Source organism: Acanthochromis polyacanthus, chromosome 13, assembly GCF_021347895.1.
Source record: "Acanthochromis polyacanthus isolate Apoly-LR-REF ecotype Palm Island chromosome 13, KAUST_Apoly_ChrSc, whole genome shotgun sequence".
NCBI classification, from domain to species: Eukaryota; Metazoa; Chordata; class Actinopteri; family Pomacentridae; genus Acanthochromis; species Acanthochromis polyacanthus.
In genome coordinates this window covers 5,660,421-5,681,465 of record NC_067125.1, presented here as the reverse complement: position 1 = coordinate 5,681,465, position 21,045 = coordinate 5,660,421, and the positions used below count along the sequence as shown (strand labels likewise).

The window sequence follows — 21,045 nt, the reverse complement described above, 5'->3', positions numbered from 1 at the left end:
GATCGCCAGCGGCTGTTGGCAACGGTGCTTTTTGCTGTCGCCCCACCATGGTCACTGTCTTTGTCATTCTTTTGGCCCACCGCAACACTCTCACGTTCCAAAACTCCAGGATTTTCACCGACAAGCTCCGACAGACTATCCTGCAGCCCCCCCAGTCAAAAAACATGATTGACGTCTATAGACGTCATTGGCAGAGAACGTTCGGATTTCAATTGACGTCTATAGACGTCAATGGCAGCGAATGAGTTAAAAAGCCGAGACTGAGTATACTCGGTTCGCGCTTACTCGTACACACAGCCGAAACCGAACATTCTCGGCTCGCTAATTAACATAAAATACACACACACACGTATGTTTAAGTCGACCAATGGTAAGATATAAACATTGGCCCCAAATTTGCTTATTTCAAACGATAAAGCCGTATGAGCCGCCGCAATTACGAAGCTTTTATCGGGGCCGCGTACCGTAATACCACACCCGTACCGGCCGAAATTCAACATGGCGAACGGCAATGCGACCTCGCAAGACTTGATCAATATTTTTATGGATTAGGTGGTTTTAGTATATGTACTTCTCCAGAAACATGGCCTTGTAAGGGTTAAGGTCCGCTAAAAGTTAAAAAATAAAAAAAATAAACCGATTCATTCTGTTGTCTGACTGATGAATGGTCAAACTTTAGCAATTTCTACCTCTAGCTTCAGAGGGTGACTGAACACTGAACTGGCAGAACGAAATTCTAATAAAAAGTCCCATTAAATTTGAAGCTTTCATCAGCATCCAGGATTGATTAATTAATCAATACGGGCTCTTATTTTTCTCATAAAAAACCTTCCTATTACTGTTAGAAACAGTGAGTGTCTCAGGCCTAATCTGCTTCACAAACTTTGCTTCTCCCCGTTTCCTCCGTCGCTTCCGTCTCCACTCTGCACCGTTCATTTCAGGACACGTGAACATCATCCCACAAACCATTAGGAATATCACTCCTGAGAGCTGTAGAAGATATTTGAACAACGACTGCTGCTGCTGAGAGCACGCTGTGGTGTGTTCTGCTGTAATGCTCACAGCTTGGCCACGCTCACAGATGGTCTCCACGTTAGCAGACCCGATGATAAAGACTTTAGCTGGTGGGGAGCCTGAAGATTATCTGTCTGTGTGTCTCTTTGGATTGGGTTTGTTTGTGTGTGTGTGTTAGCATCCAATTGGAACATTTCAACCAGTAGCTGGATATGAACAGTGATATGTTTGGATGAAGGCGCTTGGAGCCAGTGTTTAATTTCGAACCGCATTCCCATGGCATGGTGCCTGTGAACATCTGACTAATTAATTTTTAAATAATCTGCTGATTCTCTTCGATGCTACTTGCTTAATCTTTGAGATTCTACGGGAAAATTTTCAATGCGACATTTACAAATATCACTTTTTTTTTGGGTGGACTGTACAGTGGAGTTGTGGTTAGCATTGCCGGCTTGCAGCTAGAAGATCCTTGGTTCGTGTCCCGGCCTTCCTGGGATCTTTCTGCATGGAGTTTGCATGTCCTCCTTGTACATATGTGGGTTTTCTCCCACAGTCCAAAAACATGCTGAGGTTAATTAGTGATTCTAAACTGTCCGTAGGTGTGAATGTGAGTGTGATTGTTTGTCTCTATATAGACTGTTACCTGTCCAGGTGTCTGCTGTCTTCACTCTAAGTCAGCTGGACAGACTCCAGTGACCCATGACCCTCATGAAGATTAAACGATCTATAGATGATGGATGGATGTTTTGTTTGGGTCCAAAAACTAAAAATATTCACTTTACTCACAGCTCAACCCAAACGTTTGTTGGAATTTTGGCTTAAAAATGAAACAAGACATTGTCAAGAAAGTCTAAGAAGTTGTCTGTTAAGTCGATCAACTAACTGGTTTACTGTTTCAGCAACCATTCTGGTATTTGCTACATGAGACATTTAGTGGCAGTACTGGTAAAAAATAAACAAAACAAAAACAGGAATCTCCATTTTTAGATACTGGAGACTCAGTTTAGTGTTCTGAAATGAATGATTAGCAGTGGAAGGTTTGTGGTTATCAAGAAAAATGTTGACAGGCTTGATGGAATTCCAGTCAGATCAAAAAGCCTTCAAACAGACAAATCTCTCAGCTGTTCTGTTTTTGCCAAAGGCTGATGTCCAGACACCTGACATCTTTACTGACATGTTTTACTCCACTCCTCCCTCATGTCTTCAGCACACTCTGAGGAGTACAGATCATATCTTTACATATGTAAGCACTTCTATTAAGCTCAGGTTCAAAGGCTGTCAGTGACTTGACTGCATAGACGAGCAACGTGAGCCGATCCCTTATCAGTATGTTCTATCCATGTCTGTGTGTGTCTGCTCTCCAGTCATACCTGGACATGTTATCAGGCGAGCAGGCCGAGTTATTCCCCGTGGACACGCTGGTGTCCATGCTGTCTGAGCTCTCCAGGCTCAGCGTGTCGTAGGGCTGCTCTCCGGCTGACGGTGGCTGGTGGTGCAGGATGGAGTGGTGGACCAGAGGAGGAGGGCCGACAGAGCTGTGGCTCAGCGCGGGGCTGTAGGCCATGACGGGGGAGTAGGAGGGCGATGAGGAGGATGAAGACATGAGGTGGGGCTGAGAGCCGTGGAGAGCCTCCCACTGGCACTGAGCCTCAGCCGCTGCTCTCTGTTTGAGCTCGGCCAGACGCCGGCGCTGCTCTTCGATCACCTGGTGACCTGGAGGGAGGAGGGGAAACCTGATCAGTGGATTCATTTGCTTTTTGATGTGAGGTGGAAGACGAACAATGATTGAACGGTCACCCTGCAAGCAACAACTCAGCAGGTCTGTTTGTTTCCTACAGAAACCAACACGCTGGCTGTGAACAGGTCTTCCCAAGCATCGAACACTGAAGACCCACTAAATGTAAACCAGCACCAGCAAACAACGTAAGAGACCATAAGCATGCACCACACATACAAGTATGTGCTCTCTCAGTAATACAAGCTCGAGGAAAACTACAAAAATCTAGTTTCACAAGGTGGAGGCAAAAGTTAAGTCTCTATCCAACTTCTCACATTTCAAATCCATGCTGCTGTGCAGCTGATAATGGGCAGATACAGTACATCTGGAAAGAGCTCAGCTCCAAAGGAGGAGCTCACTGAAGACTGAACATGCAAGATTTATTCTCCAGCAGGAATGTTCATAGAAGATTGATGGGAGAAGAAAGAGGATTCAATGTTAAAGACAAAGAAAAGATGAAAAGAAATCTTTGGGGGAGAAGAGTTAATGACACACCAGAGAGAAAGGAGGCAAAGAGAAGACTAAAGAGAAGAGGGTTAGGTGAAGACAGGGTCTGAAATTAACAGCAGCCAAGTGTCAACTTGTGGTAAATGTTACCTTTGATGGATAAATCAACAGAAGTAACCTGTCAGGCTGAATAAGCCTTGATTTTTTTTTTTGGTACATACACTCTTTGGTGAAGCCTCCAAGCTAAGGCTGCTGATTGGCTGCCTGATTGCTATGTAGCAAAGAGAAGGTATTTCAATCTCTGCTTCTATTGTGTCTTGATGGTTAACTAAACACAAGATACTTTTAATTCATTAACCTGAAGGATGAACTGAAACTCTGCAGGTAAATTTAGATGCTTTGAGTGATTGGAGGTGAACAAAAGATTGTTCTCAACTATTTAGTTTGCAGGAAAACAGCTGATTTCAGACACCTGCCTTTGATTTACAGAAAGACAGCAGGTGAACAAACAAGGCTCAATTCCACTGAACAAAACGAAGAAAACTTCAGAGATCATGAACTCCTGGACGTGTTGATCCATCTACCTGCTGAGCTTCCCTCTGTGGTGTTCTGTCTGGAGGTCAGGGGCTCTGTGGTGCAGCAGTGCAGGAAGACACAAGTCACAGACGGACACAGGCACACATGACAAACCCTAAACTGCAGACGCTGACAAATGTGACCAGCTGCGGTTTCCAACCCAGCACCTGTGGGTGGCAGCCAGCTGAGCTAAAACACCAGACTGCTTTCCTCTGATCCACTTAGTCACACAGCACTAACGCACAAGGAGCTGTTCTCCTTCTGATGCCACACACAAACATACAGAGAGGAGAGGCTCATTGATGATTAGAAAACCCTTGTGCAGTTATGTTAGCGCATGGATAAAAGTGGGAGTTTTCATGGAAAACATGGAATTGTGTGGATGACCCAAACTTTTGAACAGCAGCGGATGATAAAAAAAAATACTTGTGAATTCTGCAATGTTGACGCATGTTGGTTATTGTAAAGTAACCTCAGGGGCTGACCGGGTCCGTTACCTTTCTGCTGCAGAGCAATCTGCCTCTTGGTCTCGATGTCCTGCAGGGTTGCAGCCAGGTTCCTGGGCAGACTTCCAGTGCTGCCAACTGCCAGCAGGGGGCTCTGTGGAGTCATGCAAAATGTTTCAATTAAAGCGCTGACATGTCCACATTCTCCAAAAGCTAACCATTAAATATCTTGCATAAGCAGCCTACCTTGGAGCTCGTGTTGCGTCCCAGAGTCGCTGTTCCGTGCTGAAGAGGGGACGCAGAGCCTGATTTAGGCTGATAGAGAGACACACCTGGATCACTGTCCAGCTTAGAGCGGAACACCTGAGGAGCACACGACAAGCACAGACAGGTCAGTAGAAGGCGGTGAAGACGTTAAAACAAAGCCATGTGACAGCAGATGGAACGTTCAGGAACAACGTTAGAAGTACAGCTGAACTCCACCACAAATGAGCTGCACGTTCCTGCAGGAGAACAGCAGTTAAAGCATGACTGGCATTATGCTGGGAGTACTATGAAAGACTGATGCTAAAATAAAATGCTAGGAAAAAAAAAAAAACCACCTTACGGTTCAATTAGCGGTTTGTTTCAGTATCAAAGACAACATGAAAACTATCAAAGAGCCGTCAGACACCGTATGATTCAGGCTGCAGAGTAACACACACACACACACACACACACACACACACACACCTGAAGAGGCAGCCTCGTCCCTCCTTCTGAACGGCTGTTTGATCAGCTTCATTTAACTTAATGCTGCAGCGACTTAATGTTCAAAGTAATGACTTGAAAGTGTTCGCACTCTCAAACTTTATTTAAGTGGTGATTGAAGTTTTCTGTAGTCTTCAGCTTCAGGCAAAGACTCTCAGCTTTATTCCAAACTCACGCACATAAATTGACTTCATGTTTTACACCAAAGCAAACGTTAAAATTCCAGACAAGAAAAACTGCAGCTCTTCAAATGCCTGTGTTCACAAAGTAATTCCTGTTTTTGTTTGTCGGACAGTGCTTAATGCTCAGAGTTGTTGAAAGCTGAGCTGGACTTGATTCTCTCGTTGTGTAAGGAGGCTTTAAGAGTTGTCATTGTACATTTTTTCATATGATGAGAGCGCTTTTCTTTTGTATACAGTGGATTAAGACGGCATCCTGTCACTTTACGCACACATTATGGTGTTGGAGGTCCATCCTGTCTGCTTTAACTATCCTGCAGATGTGCCTCACTTCAAAAACTCAAATCTTACCAAGTCTATTTGTCTTATTTTAGTCAAAATGTCTCATCCCACTTGATTGAAGGTAAATTCACTAAAACAAGTGAGATTTCAGCAAGATGGAGGGACTTGTTTTAAGACAACGCATCTTAAATATCTTGTTAAGTCAAACAATCTTGAAATGATCTTGTTTTTAGTTGAATTTTACAAGAAAACTCAAAATAAGTTTAACCCTCGTGTCGTCCTTCGGGTCAAATTGACCTGTTTTAAAGTTTGAAAATGTGGGGAAAAAATCTGAAACTTCTGATGTCCACATTTTCAACATTTTTGGTGCAAAAAAGGAAATGTTAAAAATGTTTCTTGAAGAACATTCACGTGAAAATATATTAGAAGTTTTACTGATATATATGTAGTCACATTAGATAGTTTTAGGATTTTTTGGAAAATATTTACTCATTTTTTGGAAATATTTACAATAATTTTCTTGCCAAATTTGGGGATTTTTTATAAAATAAAACTTTCACAGGAAACTTTTAAGGAAGGTTTTGCAAATCTTCAGAAATTTGGGGAATTTTTTGCAGATTTTTTGGCATTTATTCAGACAAGGTAACAGCATTTTTTGGCGCCCATAAATGAAGACAGCAGGAGGGTTAATACATCTCAAATTAGGAGGTTACATGAAAGCAAAAATCTATGTTTGAGTGAAAAACTGCTTCCTCTTTTTTTTTTTAAGCATGTCTGGCTTATTATAAGACACCTAAACTTGGCAATCCTGGTAAAATAAAGCTTAAAATAAGTTTTCTCAGCTAATTTTAAGATCTCAATATTCAAAATATCACATCTTATTTCAAGCAATCCTACCAAGCCATTTTTCACTTGTTCTAATGGCAGATTTTTCACTTATTTCAAGGTAAAAGTTCCTTTAAACACGTTTTTTTTCTTGTTTTGAGAGAGGCATTTTTTCCAGTGCTCTACCTTTATTTGGAGTGACCACACTGGGGTGCTACAGCAAAAACAACAAAGATAACAGAGCTGTAATTTACACATTTCAGATTGGATTTTTAATTAAGTGGCAAACATTTCTATGACCATGTATTGATGGATGATGATGAAAAACGACATTTTTATCCTTTTAAAGGTAAATACACTACACAATGTGCTGAGCAGATTTAATTTGAATTTTAATTCAATTGTGCAAAAAAGGGAGCTGAATACCTCCTGAATCCACTATTCTCACACACACACACACACACACACACACACACACACACACACACACACACACACACACACACACACACACACACACACACACACACACACACACACACACACACACACACACACACACACACACACACACACACACACACACACCTTCCTTCTCTAGAAGTGAGTCGACAGCAGCTTGAAGACCAGCAGAGAAATAACAGCAGAGCAGAGGAATGAGTGAAAAAGCACGAGGAGCAAGGCAAAAGAAGAGCCTGTACCTGCAGCACAGGTCTGCGGCCTGACAGCGACTTGGCCGGCAGAGCGGGAGGGCAGCAGAGGTGGCTGGAGCCAGCCATCAGCTCCTGGTACCACTGCTCTAAATCTAGCTTGGGCAGGAGAGGCCTGCTGCCCTCAGACTGGAGAGAGCAGAGACAGAAGGAGAGAGACGGTGGAAACGAAGGGAAAGGAGAGAAGAAAGGAGAAGACAAAGAGGAGATTAGAAAGCATTCAAAGACAGTAGAAACAGGATGGAAGTGTTTGTTTTCCACACCCTCAAAAGCTGTAATTAAGTTTTTTATACTTTGAAAATTATTCCTAACTATATTCAAGGCATTATTGTTTTTTATACCCTCCAGCTGCTATATTCCTGTTTTACATTTCTGTGTTTTAATTCCATGTTGCTGCTGCAATGACCCAGTTTCTCACAAGAACATTTAAGTTCCTCCTGTTTCATGTCTTAAACTAATGTGTCGTTGGACACGGAGTTTAAGATTAAGCAGTTTCATTCATTGAGCGTGTGCCATTTATCTCAGAGAATGCAGCATCCTTGAAGTATCGTCGTGCCAGAAACACATTCGTTTTTATTGTTCTGTTTACATTATTGCTGAGAATCTGTTTCTGATAAAGCCATAGCAGACAGCTGACTGAGACGAGCCGCTTACAAAGCACTCCTGTTCCCAACATCACTGTCACACAGCTCATAATCACGTTAAACAGAGCAGCTTCATTTTTCATTATTTTCTCTTCTCCTGGTAGAAGTAGGAGATGAAACTGATTCATTAAAATTCCCTCACAATCCAGTCTTCAGATAGAATGACAGGAAAAGATACAACATACATGGTATCAAATATGACGGATTACGTTAATAAAGTGAGTATTATGGCTGTGAGCGCACATTTAATAGATCTTTGGAAAACCTATGACTTCAGGCAAAGCTGCAGTGGAACAGACAAACACAGCAACATCATAAGATTTAGAGGCCTCATGGGCTCCAGCAGTGATGGTGAAAAGTCTAGTTTAAGCAGTGCACACCTACTCTACACCATCAGTGAATCCAAACACCTTAAACTGTTTATACAGACAGCAGAGAAAGGGACGCTTAGCAACAGAAAAGAAGGAAGAGGTCCCCTCATTTAAGTGTTGATCAGCTCTGGAAACAGAAGCACCAGTTCACCAAAACAGGGGTTATAGCTAATATACAGCGGGATAAACGGCATATACAGTCATTTAGGCAGGACATTTGCAGAAAGGACATAGTTCCTCCATTCTTTCACTTCGCATAAGACTGTGTAAATAAACTGAAGACTGAAATGAATAAAATTCTGCATCTGTCCGTTGCTGCCTCTCCAAACTGAACGGCTCCAGCAGGATTCTCCAACACTTCAACTCACAAAAGAAGCAAAAGGTGCTCACACAGCGGCAATGATGTTCTAAATGCTCCTGGATCAGAACCATTCTTGGTACTAAACAGTTCAGTCTGCTGTTTTTGTTGTACATCAAATACTGGATAATATGACAATCAGCATGTATTACAGATTGTGTACAAACAGCATGTAGAATGGACACAGACTGCATTAGTTTCTGATGAAGCATCTATTCTGCATCCTTCATGGTTTTTGTCTGACATGGTTCAGTGGTAACTTTGCTCTATGTTGAGCCTCATGTTACCCATATTCTCATGAAGAAGCTGGGCTGAGATGTATTCCACGATTGTTCTACTCATATTCAGCTGTCACATGACAGGTTTAGACCACTGCAAGTCCTCATGAGACACATCAGCATCTGCAAGATGACCTCTGACACATGGACATGCACTACCGTTCAAAAGCTTGGGGCCGCTTAGAAATGTCCTGATTTTTCAGTGAAGATAACATTAAATGAATGTTAAATCCAGTGTAGACATTGTTAATGCGGTAAATGACTATTCTATCTGTAAACAGCTGATTTTAATGGAATATCTCCATAGGGGTACAAAGGAACATTTCCAGCAACCATCACTCCTGTGTTCTAATCAGACGTGAACTAACCGTGACGTCACCCGTTGGTTTCAATGCTGAGAAAATGAAGGCCGGATTTTGCTACTTCCTGGTCGCCGTTTTGGATTTTTTGGAGCCAGTGACGTAAAAAGCGTCAAACAGACTGGACCGGAGAGCAACTCTCTTATCCCATCCACATTTTACCGCAGAGGCTTCTGTTGCTGTCAATCAAGTATAGCCACGCCCCCTGGCTCCGCCAACTTTAACGATTTATTTAAAATTCGGTATTGATTTATTTTAAGATCGGCCACCTGATCTCTCATTTTGACCATGAAAACTAACGGGGAAAAAATCCTGAGCTGTAGAAAATCAGTCTATCAAATTTTATTTTTTCCAAAAATGAACTGGGGTCTATGGAGAAAAAGCTTTTTGGAGCCAACCCTAGCGGACGGCGTGATATTGCAAGTTTTTGACACTTCCAGGTTGGCTTCAATTCTGGAGCCAGATGCTACGTCCATCTTTATATACAGTCTATGGTTCTAATGCTACATTGTGTTAGCTAATGGTGTTGGAAGGCTCATTGATAAATAGAAAACCTTTGTGCAGTTATGTTAGCACATGGATAAAAGTGTGAGTTTTATGGAAAACATGGAATTGCCTGGGTGAAACCAAACTTTTGAATGGTAGTGGATGATTTTTTTTCTTTGCTTTACTCTCTTGAATCTCTGGATAATTTTAACCCTAAAAATGATTTACGACAAAACAAGCAAAGCAGGCCAGCGGACACTAGTTTAGATCCTATGGCTTTGCAGAGGTGAACACACGGGTGATCTGGAAGGAGAAGAAGAGGGAAGGACAGCACACACCTCCACAGAGAGAGAGAGGGAGGAGCCATGAGGAGAGGGGAGGCAGGAGAAGGCGGGGTCTACCGCTCCAGGCTGCAGGTGCTGGCGAAGCGGGGAGGTAGGGGACGACTCCACCTTTGGCATCCCATACATCTGATTTAACTGGCCCACTGTCACATACTCCTTCTCAGAGGAATCACACACACACACAGGAGGAGAGGAGTGAAGAGAAACACGTCAGGCAGCAGGAGGGAAACATGTCAAGTACATTTAGAGTCCTTCTGTGCCATGAAGGTACAGAGGAGGAAAGGTCTGGAAGGAAACGGTGACTGGATTATAACACACAATACACACAGTCAACACCAGGGCTGGACCAGTACACCACCAGTCTAAAGTCTGGACACACCTTCTCATTCAATGCTTTTTAATTTATTTGTTTTATTTTCTACATTGTAGATTAATACTGACGATTAACACTTTTTTGTTTACAACATAATTCCATATGTGTTCTTTTCCAGTTTTGATGTCTTCAGTATTTATCTACAATGTAGCAAATAACTAAATAAACCACTGAACGAGCAGGTGTGTCCAAACTTTGACACCGGTAGTGCAGATGAAATCAACATGTGGACCTATGGGAAGCTACTGACTGGAATTTAAATGCAACATGTTAAAAGATTTCTCTCTATTACGGGTTCAACAATAGAGTTTACTGCAATACTTTTTACCAAAACGTGCCCTGCTGCATCACATATCCAAAACCATCACTCCCTCTTTCAAATTAGACAAGCTGTTCATTTAAAATTAAAAACTGCAGCAATTTACAAGTTTGTTTTATGCTGTCAAACACAAACCAGAGAAATGTGTTTTCATTCCTCACATATGAATAAAAGTATTACACCAAAGGTAAAGTATGGGCACTGAAAAAAGCTTCAAATACAGCCTTCCCTACATGTTATAGTGCAATTCATATCATGTGCAATCTTGCTCTTATGTTTATATATTTTCAAGGTGTGTTAAATAGACTATTTCTAATGCTGCTGAACCAATTTTCATTGTTTTCTGTAACAGTGACAATAAAGATCTATTCTATTCAAGCATTGTTGCTGCTAAAATAAACCTAAAAGGTCAAATTGAACACTTATGGCATGAAATCTTACAATCATTTCTAAATCCATCCCTGTACAGCTAGTGTGATCTGGTGCTGCAGCAGTCACACCGTCCTGTGTCTGCTGTGAGTGAACGCTGCCTCGCGGTCGGCTGCAGAGGACGACTACAAGCTGCTTACTGCGAACACTCACGTAGCAGACAGGAAAGCCAACAGTACAGTCAGTTTGATTAACAGCAAACCAGCAGAGGGAGCAACAAGACATGAAAATGGAAGGACGGTGCGAGAGACAAGGGAGCAGAAATGAAGACAGAGCAGATCAGGAGAGGGACAGACGGGAACTGACGGTACCTCGCAGGCGCCAGTTAATGCAGCATCTATGGCAAACGAGCGGCCGTGCCAGCCCGGCTTGCCTCTGTCACGGTGGCCGCTGCTGCCGTACATCTTATAGACATCCGACAGCTTCAGGTACTCCTGAGCACCAGCACAGCAGCCGACAACAGACAGGATGAGAAGCCATGAGGACGGCGTTGTACCGCACAGTAACACACACGAGCACACACAAGCACAGAGCCGGTCGACAAGCCAACAACCAGGCCCCAATTTTACCTGGTGGTTGTTATTTGAGCTAAAAGGTGCACCGTGTGTGTGTGTGTGTGTGTGTGTGTGTGACAACAGACAAACAGGAACACACTCAGCAACAGACAGTGAATCTACAACATCACACACAATTAGGCCACAAACAGGCACTTCACAGCCACCAGTGATGCAGTGGTAAACGATAAGAAAAAGTTACAGCTGTGGCACCCATCACACCAACCAAAAGCACTGACTTACGCCTTTGTGAGAAACTGAAATTAAGCAGGTGCGCTCAGAGCCACAGCGTGACCAGGACACTGACACAGTGACTTTTGGGGTGAGTCGCACAAGACGGCGTGGGGAAGCTGTGGGCGTCATGCAGGGATCATTAGTTCAGTTACCTCTGTAGGGCTGCTGGGGTACAACTGACAGGGAGGGGGGGGCTGTAAGTAGGAAGGAGAGGCTCGACAGAGGGAGAGCTGGGAGGAGTGGACATCCTCCAACAACAGGTCAGCCTCGCTGATACGGAGCGATTCCTGTTTCAACAGTCCAGGGACAAGCCTTTAATGCCGACAGAAAACTGACGGGACACCAAATAGAAGTTCTACTCTGTCAGTCGCCTTCCCTCTGTTCCAGCTTCTGAAACACATCTGAGTGTAACACTTCAGTAATGCAACACAAAGACTAGTCGACTCTCCGCACTCTGAACAAGAAGTCTGCGTTCAAAACACAGATCAGTTACATTTCCAGCCATAAAACGTTCATCAGTTAGATCCAAACGATTATCACCAAGTCTGCACACCAACAAATCAGAGTGTTAACAGATTAAATGTGGTGAGGAATCAGCTGTGAGTCATCAAAGCTCCCTCGTGTTTTCAGGCCGAAGCACAGAAAGAGGCGACTGTGAAATTAGGGTGTGCGTTTTATTCCCAGCCCAAACAAACAGGATCAGTGATTCTCTCACCTCCCTCATTGCAGTGGAAGACTTGGGGAAGCTCTTTCCTCCAGTCAGGCTGTGGTACCTCTTCTCCAGGGCCGACAGCCTCTCCTTCTCCTGGAAAATGAAAACGTACATTCATCCTTCACAGGAGCAACGTCTAAAACGTAAGACTAATGAAGCCTCCGCATGTTGCTGTGGCCGTACGTTTGTCTCCGTTTGGGTGAGACATGATTTCCCTGCTTGTTTAAACTGGTTCTTGTACCTTTTGGAGCATTTGCAGCGTGAGTGTTCTGTCTTTGGCCAGCCGCTCACACTCCTGAGACGCCTGCAGGCCGAGCTGACTGGCCTGGTTCTCCAGAGCAGACACCTTCTCCTACAGAAAGAAGGAAAAAATAAAGATTTACTACAAGCTGCAGCATTGTACACGTTATGAAACACCAGAGTGGAAGATGTGACAGGGCTGAGTCAACGCACAAAGGAAAGCCCATATGGAACTACCAAACGTCTGTGACAGCATTGTGTTGATGTAAATAGTAGAAGAACATCGTCAAACAACTTTGGAGTCACTGATGTTGCCTCTGCAGTGAGAAAATAAGCCAAGTGTCTCCTGTTGCACCGCCTTCAGATGGTCTGAGGCTCATTTGGCTGCAGAGCGCCAGTGTGTGGGAACACATTGTGTTTACTCTGTGAAGAAGTCTCAGGCTCTACATTGCTTACACAGTACATTCTGTAACTTATTCCCTAAGCAGAATGCATTGCAAATTGTGTTTCGCAAGCAAACTAACCCACAAACACTGCTTCTTGTTGACTCTCCTGTGGTATGAAAGGTGTTTGTAGAAGCCTGACACGCTACAGGAAAAGGAAACTTGGCTTTTCTGGCAGCAGTACAGTCAGACTCACTAGATAATCCAGTACCTGAGCTAAAGATCTTCCTGCGACAGTCTCATCTCTTACAAAAATCAATTAATGTGATGACAAGGACATTCTTGCATCGTCATTCTGCCACAGTCCGCCTCGTTTCCTCACCTTCCTCTTGGCCACGCTGCTGTGGTACTCCGCTCGCTCCTGGAGCAGCTGCTGGCTGATGGTTTCTCTTTCCTCCTCCAGGCTGCTTTCTCTCTCCAGCTGCTGAAACTCCAGGTCCTCAAACTTTTTAGTTCCTGCTTCCAGCGCTTCTCCATCCTAACGGAGCCACACAATATTCGCGGTCATGTCACAAATATAAAAAAATATAAAATCCTACGTGAACTCGATCATTTTAAAGCCATCCACTGTTTCCAGACTTGAGCAGCTGCTGATAGCAAAGTGCAACTTTCTATCAGCACTTGATTTTAATATTTGTGACTGAAACATTTCTCTAGCTCGGCTGAAGCTTTTTTTAGGACAACTAAAAGCACGGCATGTTCAGCCAAACAGACAGCCACGTGGAACATGCTTCTGCAGCAGTAGTTAGAAACACTACTACACATGGGAGGCACTTACATTAACACAACCTCATTAAGACTTTTTCACCTTTTGATGTTTTTAAATTTAACAGCATTTTAATCTTTCCTCCATCACGTTCACACTACTTTACTACACAGACTGCTGGAGAATAAATAACTATAATATGGAATAATAAAGTAATAGTACAAATACTACATCGAAAAAAAAATCTCAGCATCTTCACTGAAAAGACTGCCTTCAGTGTGAAAATGCACTACCATTGAACAGTTTGGGGTCACTTAGAAATCTCATTTTTTTCAATGATAATAACATTAATTGAATGATAAATGCAGTGTAGACATTATTAATGTGGTAAATGACTATTCTAGCTGGAAACGGCTGATTTTTAATGGAATATCTCCATAGGGGTACAGAGGAACATTTCCAGCAACCATCACTCCTGTGTTCTAATGCTACATTGTGTTAGCTAATGGTGTTGAAAGGCTCATTGATGATTAGAAAACCCTTGTGCGGTTATGTTAGCACATGGATAAAAGTGGGAGTTTATGGAAAACATGAAATTGTGTGGATGACCCCAAACTTTTGAACATAGTGTATGCACTGCTGTGTAGTTTAGGCTCTACTTTTAGAACCAGCCAGTCTCTCCTGCTGTTCCTACTGTTTAGTTGCTGACAAGTTTAACAGCAGGGAGGAGAAGAGTGTTTGAGTCTGAAAGAGCTGAAGGGACTTCATAAGGGGCCCAACACTCTAGAAAGCCAATTCACTGACATACAGTGGGAGAATCACAATGATTATTTTTTACAAGTGGTCAAAACAGGAACAACAAACTCAAAATGTCAAGTCTCCAAATACTGAAAAAAAAAAAAAAATCATACACCTTGGCAACAACTTCTGACTTTATCCTGCTGGGCACAGATAGAAAAGCATTTCTCACTAACAACTGATCACATATTTCAACATTTAAAAACAGCCTGCATTACGTATTCCAGCTGGAAAACAAAACAAAACAGATTTCTTTCTTGTTTACCTTCCTGGGAAGCGGTAAAACAAAAGATGTGGCCCGACTCTAAACCAAACGTTCATTTACATCAGAGCAGTCGCAGGATGAGAGCAAACAAAGAGAGGATGATCTAGTCAGGGCCTATGTTAATTGATTAGTGAGCAGTTATGCACATTATGTGAGCCGTGACAAATCACAGAGGAGATGCAGATCAGAGTCACACATGCAGGGCAGCGCGTTTGTATCACTTGACCCAGATTGTACCAGAAAGTCTCGGTAGCAGCTGAAGCGACCAGGAGCCATTTGTGTGCTCCTGTATCGACCTGAGGGCGCCAGTAGCATCTAGGTGTGGTGTGGAGGAGGGAAAATTCCTGCAACTTGTGGCAACAACACGTCTGTGAGGAGGACTGAGAAGGCTTCTCATAATTACACTGAGTGCGTGTGTGTGTCTGAGGCCTCTGCTCCGGGCTAAAGGTGCCAGTAGCACTATGTGAGACGGTATGTGCTGAGTGCTGGCACATGCTGTACTGCAGAGGGAAGGGTTTAGAGTTTTTGGCTGTACTGCGTGCTGTTTTAGACTAATTTTTGACCTGAAAAATCGCTGCCATATCTTATTAAACAAAAACCACATGTGCTGCAGTTTGCCTTTGGGGGAAGCTAACCAGCAAAACTATTTCAGCTCTTCTGATCATTTTAACTACTTAAGTTAGAAATACATTTAGTTGTGATGACATGCTTTGCTTGGTGCCTGGAAATCAACATAAATCTATTGAGTTGAGTCAACAGATTCATTCATAGAAAAATCAACTGTCAGCTGATTTTTATAAATCAATTGACAGTTTATTTCTTTTAAGTATGTTATGTAAAGACAGCGTAGCCAGCACTTAATCACATTTATTTAACTATATTCTAAAGCTTAGATTATATTTTACTACACTGTTAGTAATGCTACAGATATCATATTAGTATTTTGTTGTTTTAATTATCTTATACTATGTACTTTACGTGACTCAGTTTTTCTGAATAAGGGCAGCACCTAATGACCGTTTTCACTGTAAGTTAATCTACCAAACGTCAGAAAATGGTGAAAAATGTCCATCAGTGTTTGTCAAAGCTCAAGATAAAAGTCCTCAAATGTCCTGCTTTGTCCACAACACAAAGATAATCTGTTTACTGTTGTAGAGGAGGAAAGAAAACTGAAAATATTTACATTCCAGAAGCTGCTGTCCGAGAATTAAGACGTTTTTCTTTAAAAGTTAACTCAAACCAATTAATCAATTATCAATATAGTCGAGGTTCAATTGATTGGCTGACAGCTAACTGAATGATCAGCTAACTTCTGTTTGAACTGAATCAGATGGCAGTGACTGCGGTTGGCTACATCATCTGTGGTTTGAATTCTTCTTCAGGCATTAGTTACTATTAATTGTTATGATGTTAAATCCAATCATCTGTTTCTCAGAAACTCTAACTTTCACAGATAACACGCAGTTATAGTCAGATTCTTGTCCCAAAACTAAACCGACCAAATGCTAGTTGAAGCATCTTTTCTCGTTGGACACTACAACAGTCTGAGGTCTGTGTTAAAACAAATATTATGGACTTGATATAATGTCACAGAGAGATGCCGTACTTCCTAAAAACATCAGAGATTACAAATGCTCTTTATTTATTTTTCATTCTTGCATGTATTAGTTATTTTAATTATTATCTTTACTGTATATTGCTGCTGTAACACCCCTGGCATGGGGAGTAATAAAGGATCATCTTATCGGATCTTATCTTAAATACGTGTTTCTGCCACTGTCAGCCAGCCCAGTGAGGTTCAGTTTCAGCTTTAAAAGGGGGAACTAGGCTGGGTCGGCTATATGAACGGCTGTAGGTGGGATGCTGAAGGCTGCAGGCCAGAGCTGGCAGGCAGGGAGGGGAGGTCTGGGTGCTGCTGCTCCACTGCTGACCCACCCTTTTGAGCTGTTCCTGCAAGTGTTCGCGAAGGGACTCGGGACAGTTATGCAGCTGGTTCTTGAGCTCAGCGTAGCCCTCCTGGAGGCTCTGCAGGGCCCGGCGCTCGGCCTCAACATTAGCCCTCTCCTAGAAAGACACGACACACACCCACACACAGGATGGATGGTCGATAGGAGAGAGAGAGAGAGAGAGAAACACACTGCTCAAAATCCACGCCATGCAAATAAAAAGCTGTAAGGTGTTAGCAACAGACATCTCGTGGCAACATTTTAAGGCTTGGCAGAGCACAAGAAGCAAATAAACTCAACTATGAAGTGTTTTGTGATATTAACTTTCTGGCTACATCATACCTCAGATGCTAAAACCCTGAATGCTGACGTAGTAAATGAACACTTGTGGGCAGTGAATATCCTGACAGAATCTGTACAGTTGTAACTTCAATAACGTGAGAGAACATTGCTGCAGACTTATCTGACTGGCCACAGGACATTTTCACATCAGATGCTCTCCAGTTAACGTACAGACGGATCACGTCTCCTGGGTGCTGCTCCAGTTTCATGCTCAGGAGTCAATCAATAAATACCAACCATGGCTGTGTTGGAGCTACGGTGGCTTTACCGGGCTTTGCAAAAGTTCCGTTACACTCGGTTTCATGATCTTTAGAGACGTTTACATGTCGGAGTGAAAAATTCCATTAAATAAACTGAAAGTTCTACCTTATAGGCAGGTGTCCTTAATACAAATTTTTTCTCCGGTGAAGTTGTATCAAGATGGAAGTCAAAAGAGTTGAGATATCTGCTCTCCTTCGTGCTGAACATCAGCCGGATGACCGTCCACAGAGTCGCGGAGAGGCTAAAGAATGGTGAAGATCTTTCAGGTCTTCACCATTCTCGAAAGATCATCTGAAAGGTCTTCACCATTCTTCAGCCTCTCCGCGACTCTGTGGACGGTCATCCGGCTGATGTTCAGCTGCTTGGCTCTGTCAGACTTGTTGTGGCCAGCATGAAGGAGAGCAGATATCTCAACTCTTGACTTCCATCTTGATACAACTTCACCAGAGAAAAAAATTGTATTAAGGACACCTGCCTATAAGGTAGAACTTTCAGTTTATTTAATGGAATTTTTCACTCCGACACGTAAACGTCTCTAAAGATCATGAAACCGTGTAACAGAACTTTTGCAAAGCCCGGTAGTATTTCATCTCATTCAAACTGTATTTTGATGTGGAAAAACTGAAAAGGTAGAGGAGTGCACGAGGAGGCTAACTCTGAAGTAAAAGGGACGTTTTTTTCCTTCTGTTGAATTAAGATGAAATTCAGGTGAGCTCTTCTAAGAAACACAGTTGTTTCATTTTTATACCAAGATGTCAAAAATAACCTGGAAACCCACAGATTCATGGAGAGCTCATGTTGTATTTCTTCACTAACACCTGAGTTTTTCTGAGAAATGTTGAGTCATTTTTGTAAAAAGGATTCCCATATAAAATACCTGTTACTTGGATAAGATAAGGCACATGAATCAAACATGATTTAGGTTTGAACTGCAGGAGAGATGGGAACACTGAGACTTGCAATCAAAGTAGCCATGCCCTGTGGAGTCCTCACAGTGGGAGAAAACAGAATTCAGCACATATATGACAACCAACAGATAAGAAGCAAATGTGCCTTCTTCTTTGATTGCTACTTGTGGTGAAATGTAGTATGTGCAGGTACACAGAGACATGGACCAGCTAGAACCACTACAAAGAACATGCTGGAGTCCCTCACTAGGTCACTACTTCAACGCCTTATTAAAGGTCTTCTGCAGAACCCGTGCACTAGAGAACCAAAGACTGGAGAGTCCATTGGGGGGGGGGCAGGTTTTCTGGCCTACAGGGTCTGTCATGCAGACAACAAGAAAACAGGCAAGCAAAGTTAATCACAGATCCATCACGGTGAGTGCTGGAGAAGCAGAGAGAGGTTCAGGAGTTAATGGATGACAGTTAGTCGAGTCAAGCTGCAGAGAAAACAAAGTGAACCAGTGAGGTGGGAAGCATGCGAGAGGAGATACCCAAGGAGGGAAATCACATCCTTATGTGGCTTCAAATTCTGGGGCTGTCTATGAAATCAATTAAAGTCTTTGCACTGAGGATGCTGAGTACAGACAGGAATGTTGAACACCGACAGTGATGAACCAGTAGAGAAAGTAAAATGTACACCAGAAGAGGCCGTTTAGAGACTGTAAAGGCACAGGCAGTGACAGTGTCTGGGTGTTCTCCCTCATTCCCAGTGTGCTGAACCTCTGTAAATCTGAGTGTAATTGGTGAACTCAAGCACAGCCTTTAAAACGAGTGCATCTGCCTCACACCCTTTCATCTCTGCTCCCTCTACCTTGTCTTTCTCCCTTTGGATGGCGCTCTCCAGCTCGTCCAGCTTGTGTTGCAGCTGAGTGATGATGTCTGTTTCTGCCTCTATCTGGTCCAGCTCTGCCTGCCTCTCGCCCTGCAGCAAGGCACGCTCCATCTCTGCCTGGAAGAGCGGATCACACAAAGTCACACTTGAATGTCACAGGTCAGCTCTGACACCAGTACCACCCTGAGCTGCAGGCCTCCACAGTCACAAAACCAGTGATGATGCAGGGGCTGATTTCTGCTTTTAGTGCTGCTGTGAACAATAAACAGATCCGAGCATCATGTTCAGACCTGGACGGCTTTACTCTACCTCTTGTTTGGACTCTTGAAGTTGTTGCTCCAGTTCTGTCAGTCGGGTTTTGAGCTCATCAATCCGAGCCAGAACACGAACCCGCTCGTCCTCCAGGTAACCCAGCTCCAAACGGCCTGCGCTGCCTGAACTGGAGGAATCCTCATGCTGCACGAACAGAACAGAGTCAGGGCGCTTTTAAAGGACGGAAACAAGGCCAATAGTACTATATGTACTTTGTAGAAATCATTTAATCTCATACTGTGACTGTGATCTCTCAGGTTTACACACAGCTATGGATGAATTCATGACTCAGTGCTATATATATATAAATATGTTTTAAGTGGGATTTGGGTATCCATGGGGAACCCATAATGTTACCAGAAATACGAATTTCTGACAAGAAATGTGACTTCTCAGTTAAAAATAACTGAATATTGGCATCGACTGGCTGAGTTAAAACATATTTGTATTCAGCAGCGAGAGAAGAAACAGAAACATTGAACAAGGATGGACTTCTGAATACGCCTCATGCAGGAATCAGTGCAAACATAAGTTTCCTACTGTTTAGCAGATCTGTAATATCACAGCACAAAAAGCAGGGCTGCATTTAAAAAGTGCAGAAAGAAGCAGAGTAGCTTTGTGTTTTCAACTACAGACTTCTGTCATTCTACTGTTATATCTTAACCTTAAAATCTAAAGAGATCAAGCAAATGAATGACAAGAACTTTATTTCTCTAACGGGAAGCACTTGTAATAAATATCTGTTGCTTTAAAAACGACAGTAATTTAACTTGACCTCTCATGTTCACCAAGTGTTTACAGCAGGGGTCACCAACTATATTTGCCAGAGGGCCAGAATTTTACCGGACAGTCACTTTGGGGGCCGGACCCTCAAACAAAAATTAAATAAAAATCGAATTTTGGCATAACATTATTATTTGATGTTTATTTTTTATATTTTTTCCATTTCATTACAAAACTGAAGGCATTTTTAGCCTTTATGAGTCAGTGCTCCTATCACCTGTACCACAGTCAACCACTAGGAGTGATAGAGATATTTGGCCTCATCTCAAGTCAACTTTATTCACAGAGCACTTGAAAAAGAAACACCGCAGAAGTGACAGGAAAAGACCTCTTAACACGGGTAAAATGGCACTCTCTAAGGCCACAAAACGAAAAGTTGATGTGGAAAACAGATCCTTTAATAATGACTGGACTGACTGCTTTAATAGTATGGACCACATGATATTTTCTCTTTGATCCTCACAATTTTGGAATCCAGTCGCGGGCCGGATTGGACGGTTCGGAGGGCTGGATTCGGCCCGCGGGCCGCCAGTTGATGATCACTGGTTTACAGTAAACAAGTCATTTGATCTTTCAGCTAAGGTTTTGTGGGCTGAACTTGGTGCAGACGTTACAGTAAATACTCTAAAATGTACACTCCTATCTGTCTGACATCTGTTTTTTCAGGTCATGCAGGGTTCCTGACATGTAGGACCAAACAGCT

General features: G+C 42.8%; 1 protein-coding gene across 9 annotated transcripts in view; it reads right to left on the bottom strand.

The window, feature by feature from the left end:
- phldb1b (pleckstrin homology-like domain, family B, member 1b) overlaps positions 1-21,045 on the bottom strand; it is a 155,626-nt gene that overhangs the window by 15,594 nt on the left and 118,987 nt on the right. For 6 of the 9 annotated variants that reach the window (XM_051957529.1, XM_051957531.1, XM_051957530.1 and 3 more), the window contains 12 exons: positions 19,557-19,703; positions 19,227-19,364; positions 16,855-16,983; positions 13,473-13,628; positions 12,709-12,819; positions 12,471-12,560; positions 11,908-12,042; positions 9,841-10,002; positions 6,998-7,135; positions 4,507-4,623; positions 4,312-4,414; positions 2,385-2,727 (listed from right to left, as the gene is read on the bottom strand). In XM_051957529.1, the coding sequence (XP_051813489.1) occupies positions 2,385-2,727; positions 4,312-4,414; positions 4,507-4,623; positions 6,998-7,135; positions 9,841-10,002; positions 11,908-12,042; positions 12,471-12,560; positions 12,709-12,819; positions 13,473-13,628; positions 16,855-16,983; positions 19,227-19,364; positions 19,557-19,703 (1,769 nt within the window). The remainder of the gene's footprint in view (positions 1-2,384; positions 2,728-4,311; positions 4,415-4,506; positions 4,624-6,997; positions 7,136-9,840; positions 10,003-11,907; positions 12,043-12,470; positions 12,561-12,708; positions 12,820-13,472; positions 13,629-16,854; positions 16,984-19,226; positions 19,365-19,556; positions 19,704-21,045) is intronic. The other 3 variants (XM_051957534.1, XM_051957536.1, XM_051957535.1) reach the window with 2 other exon arrangements.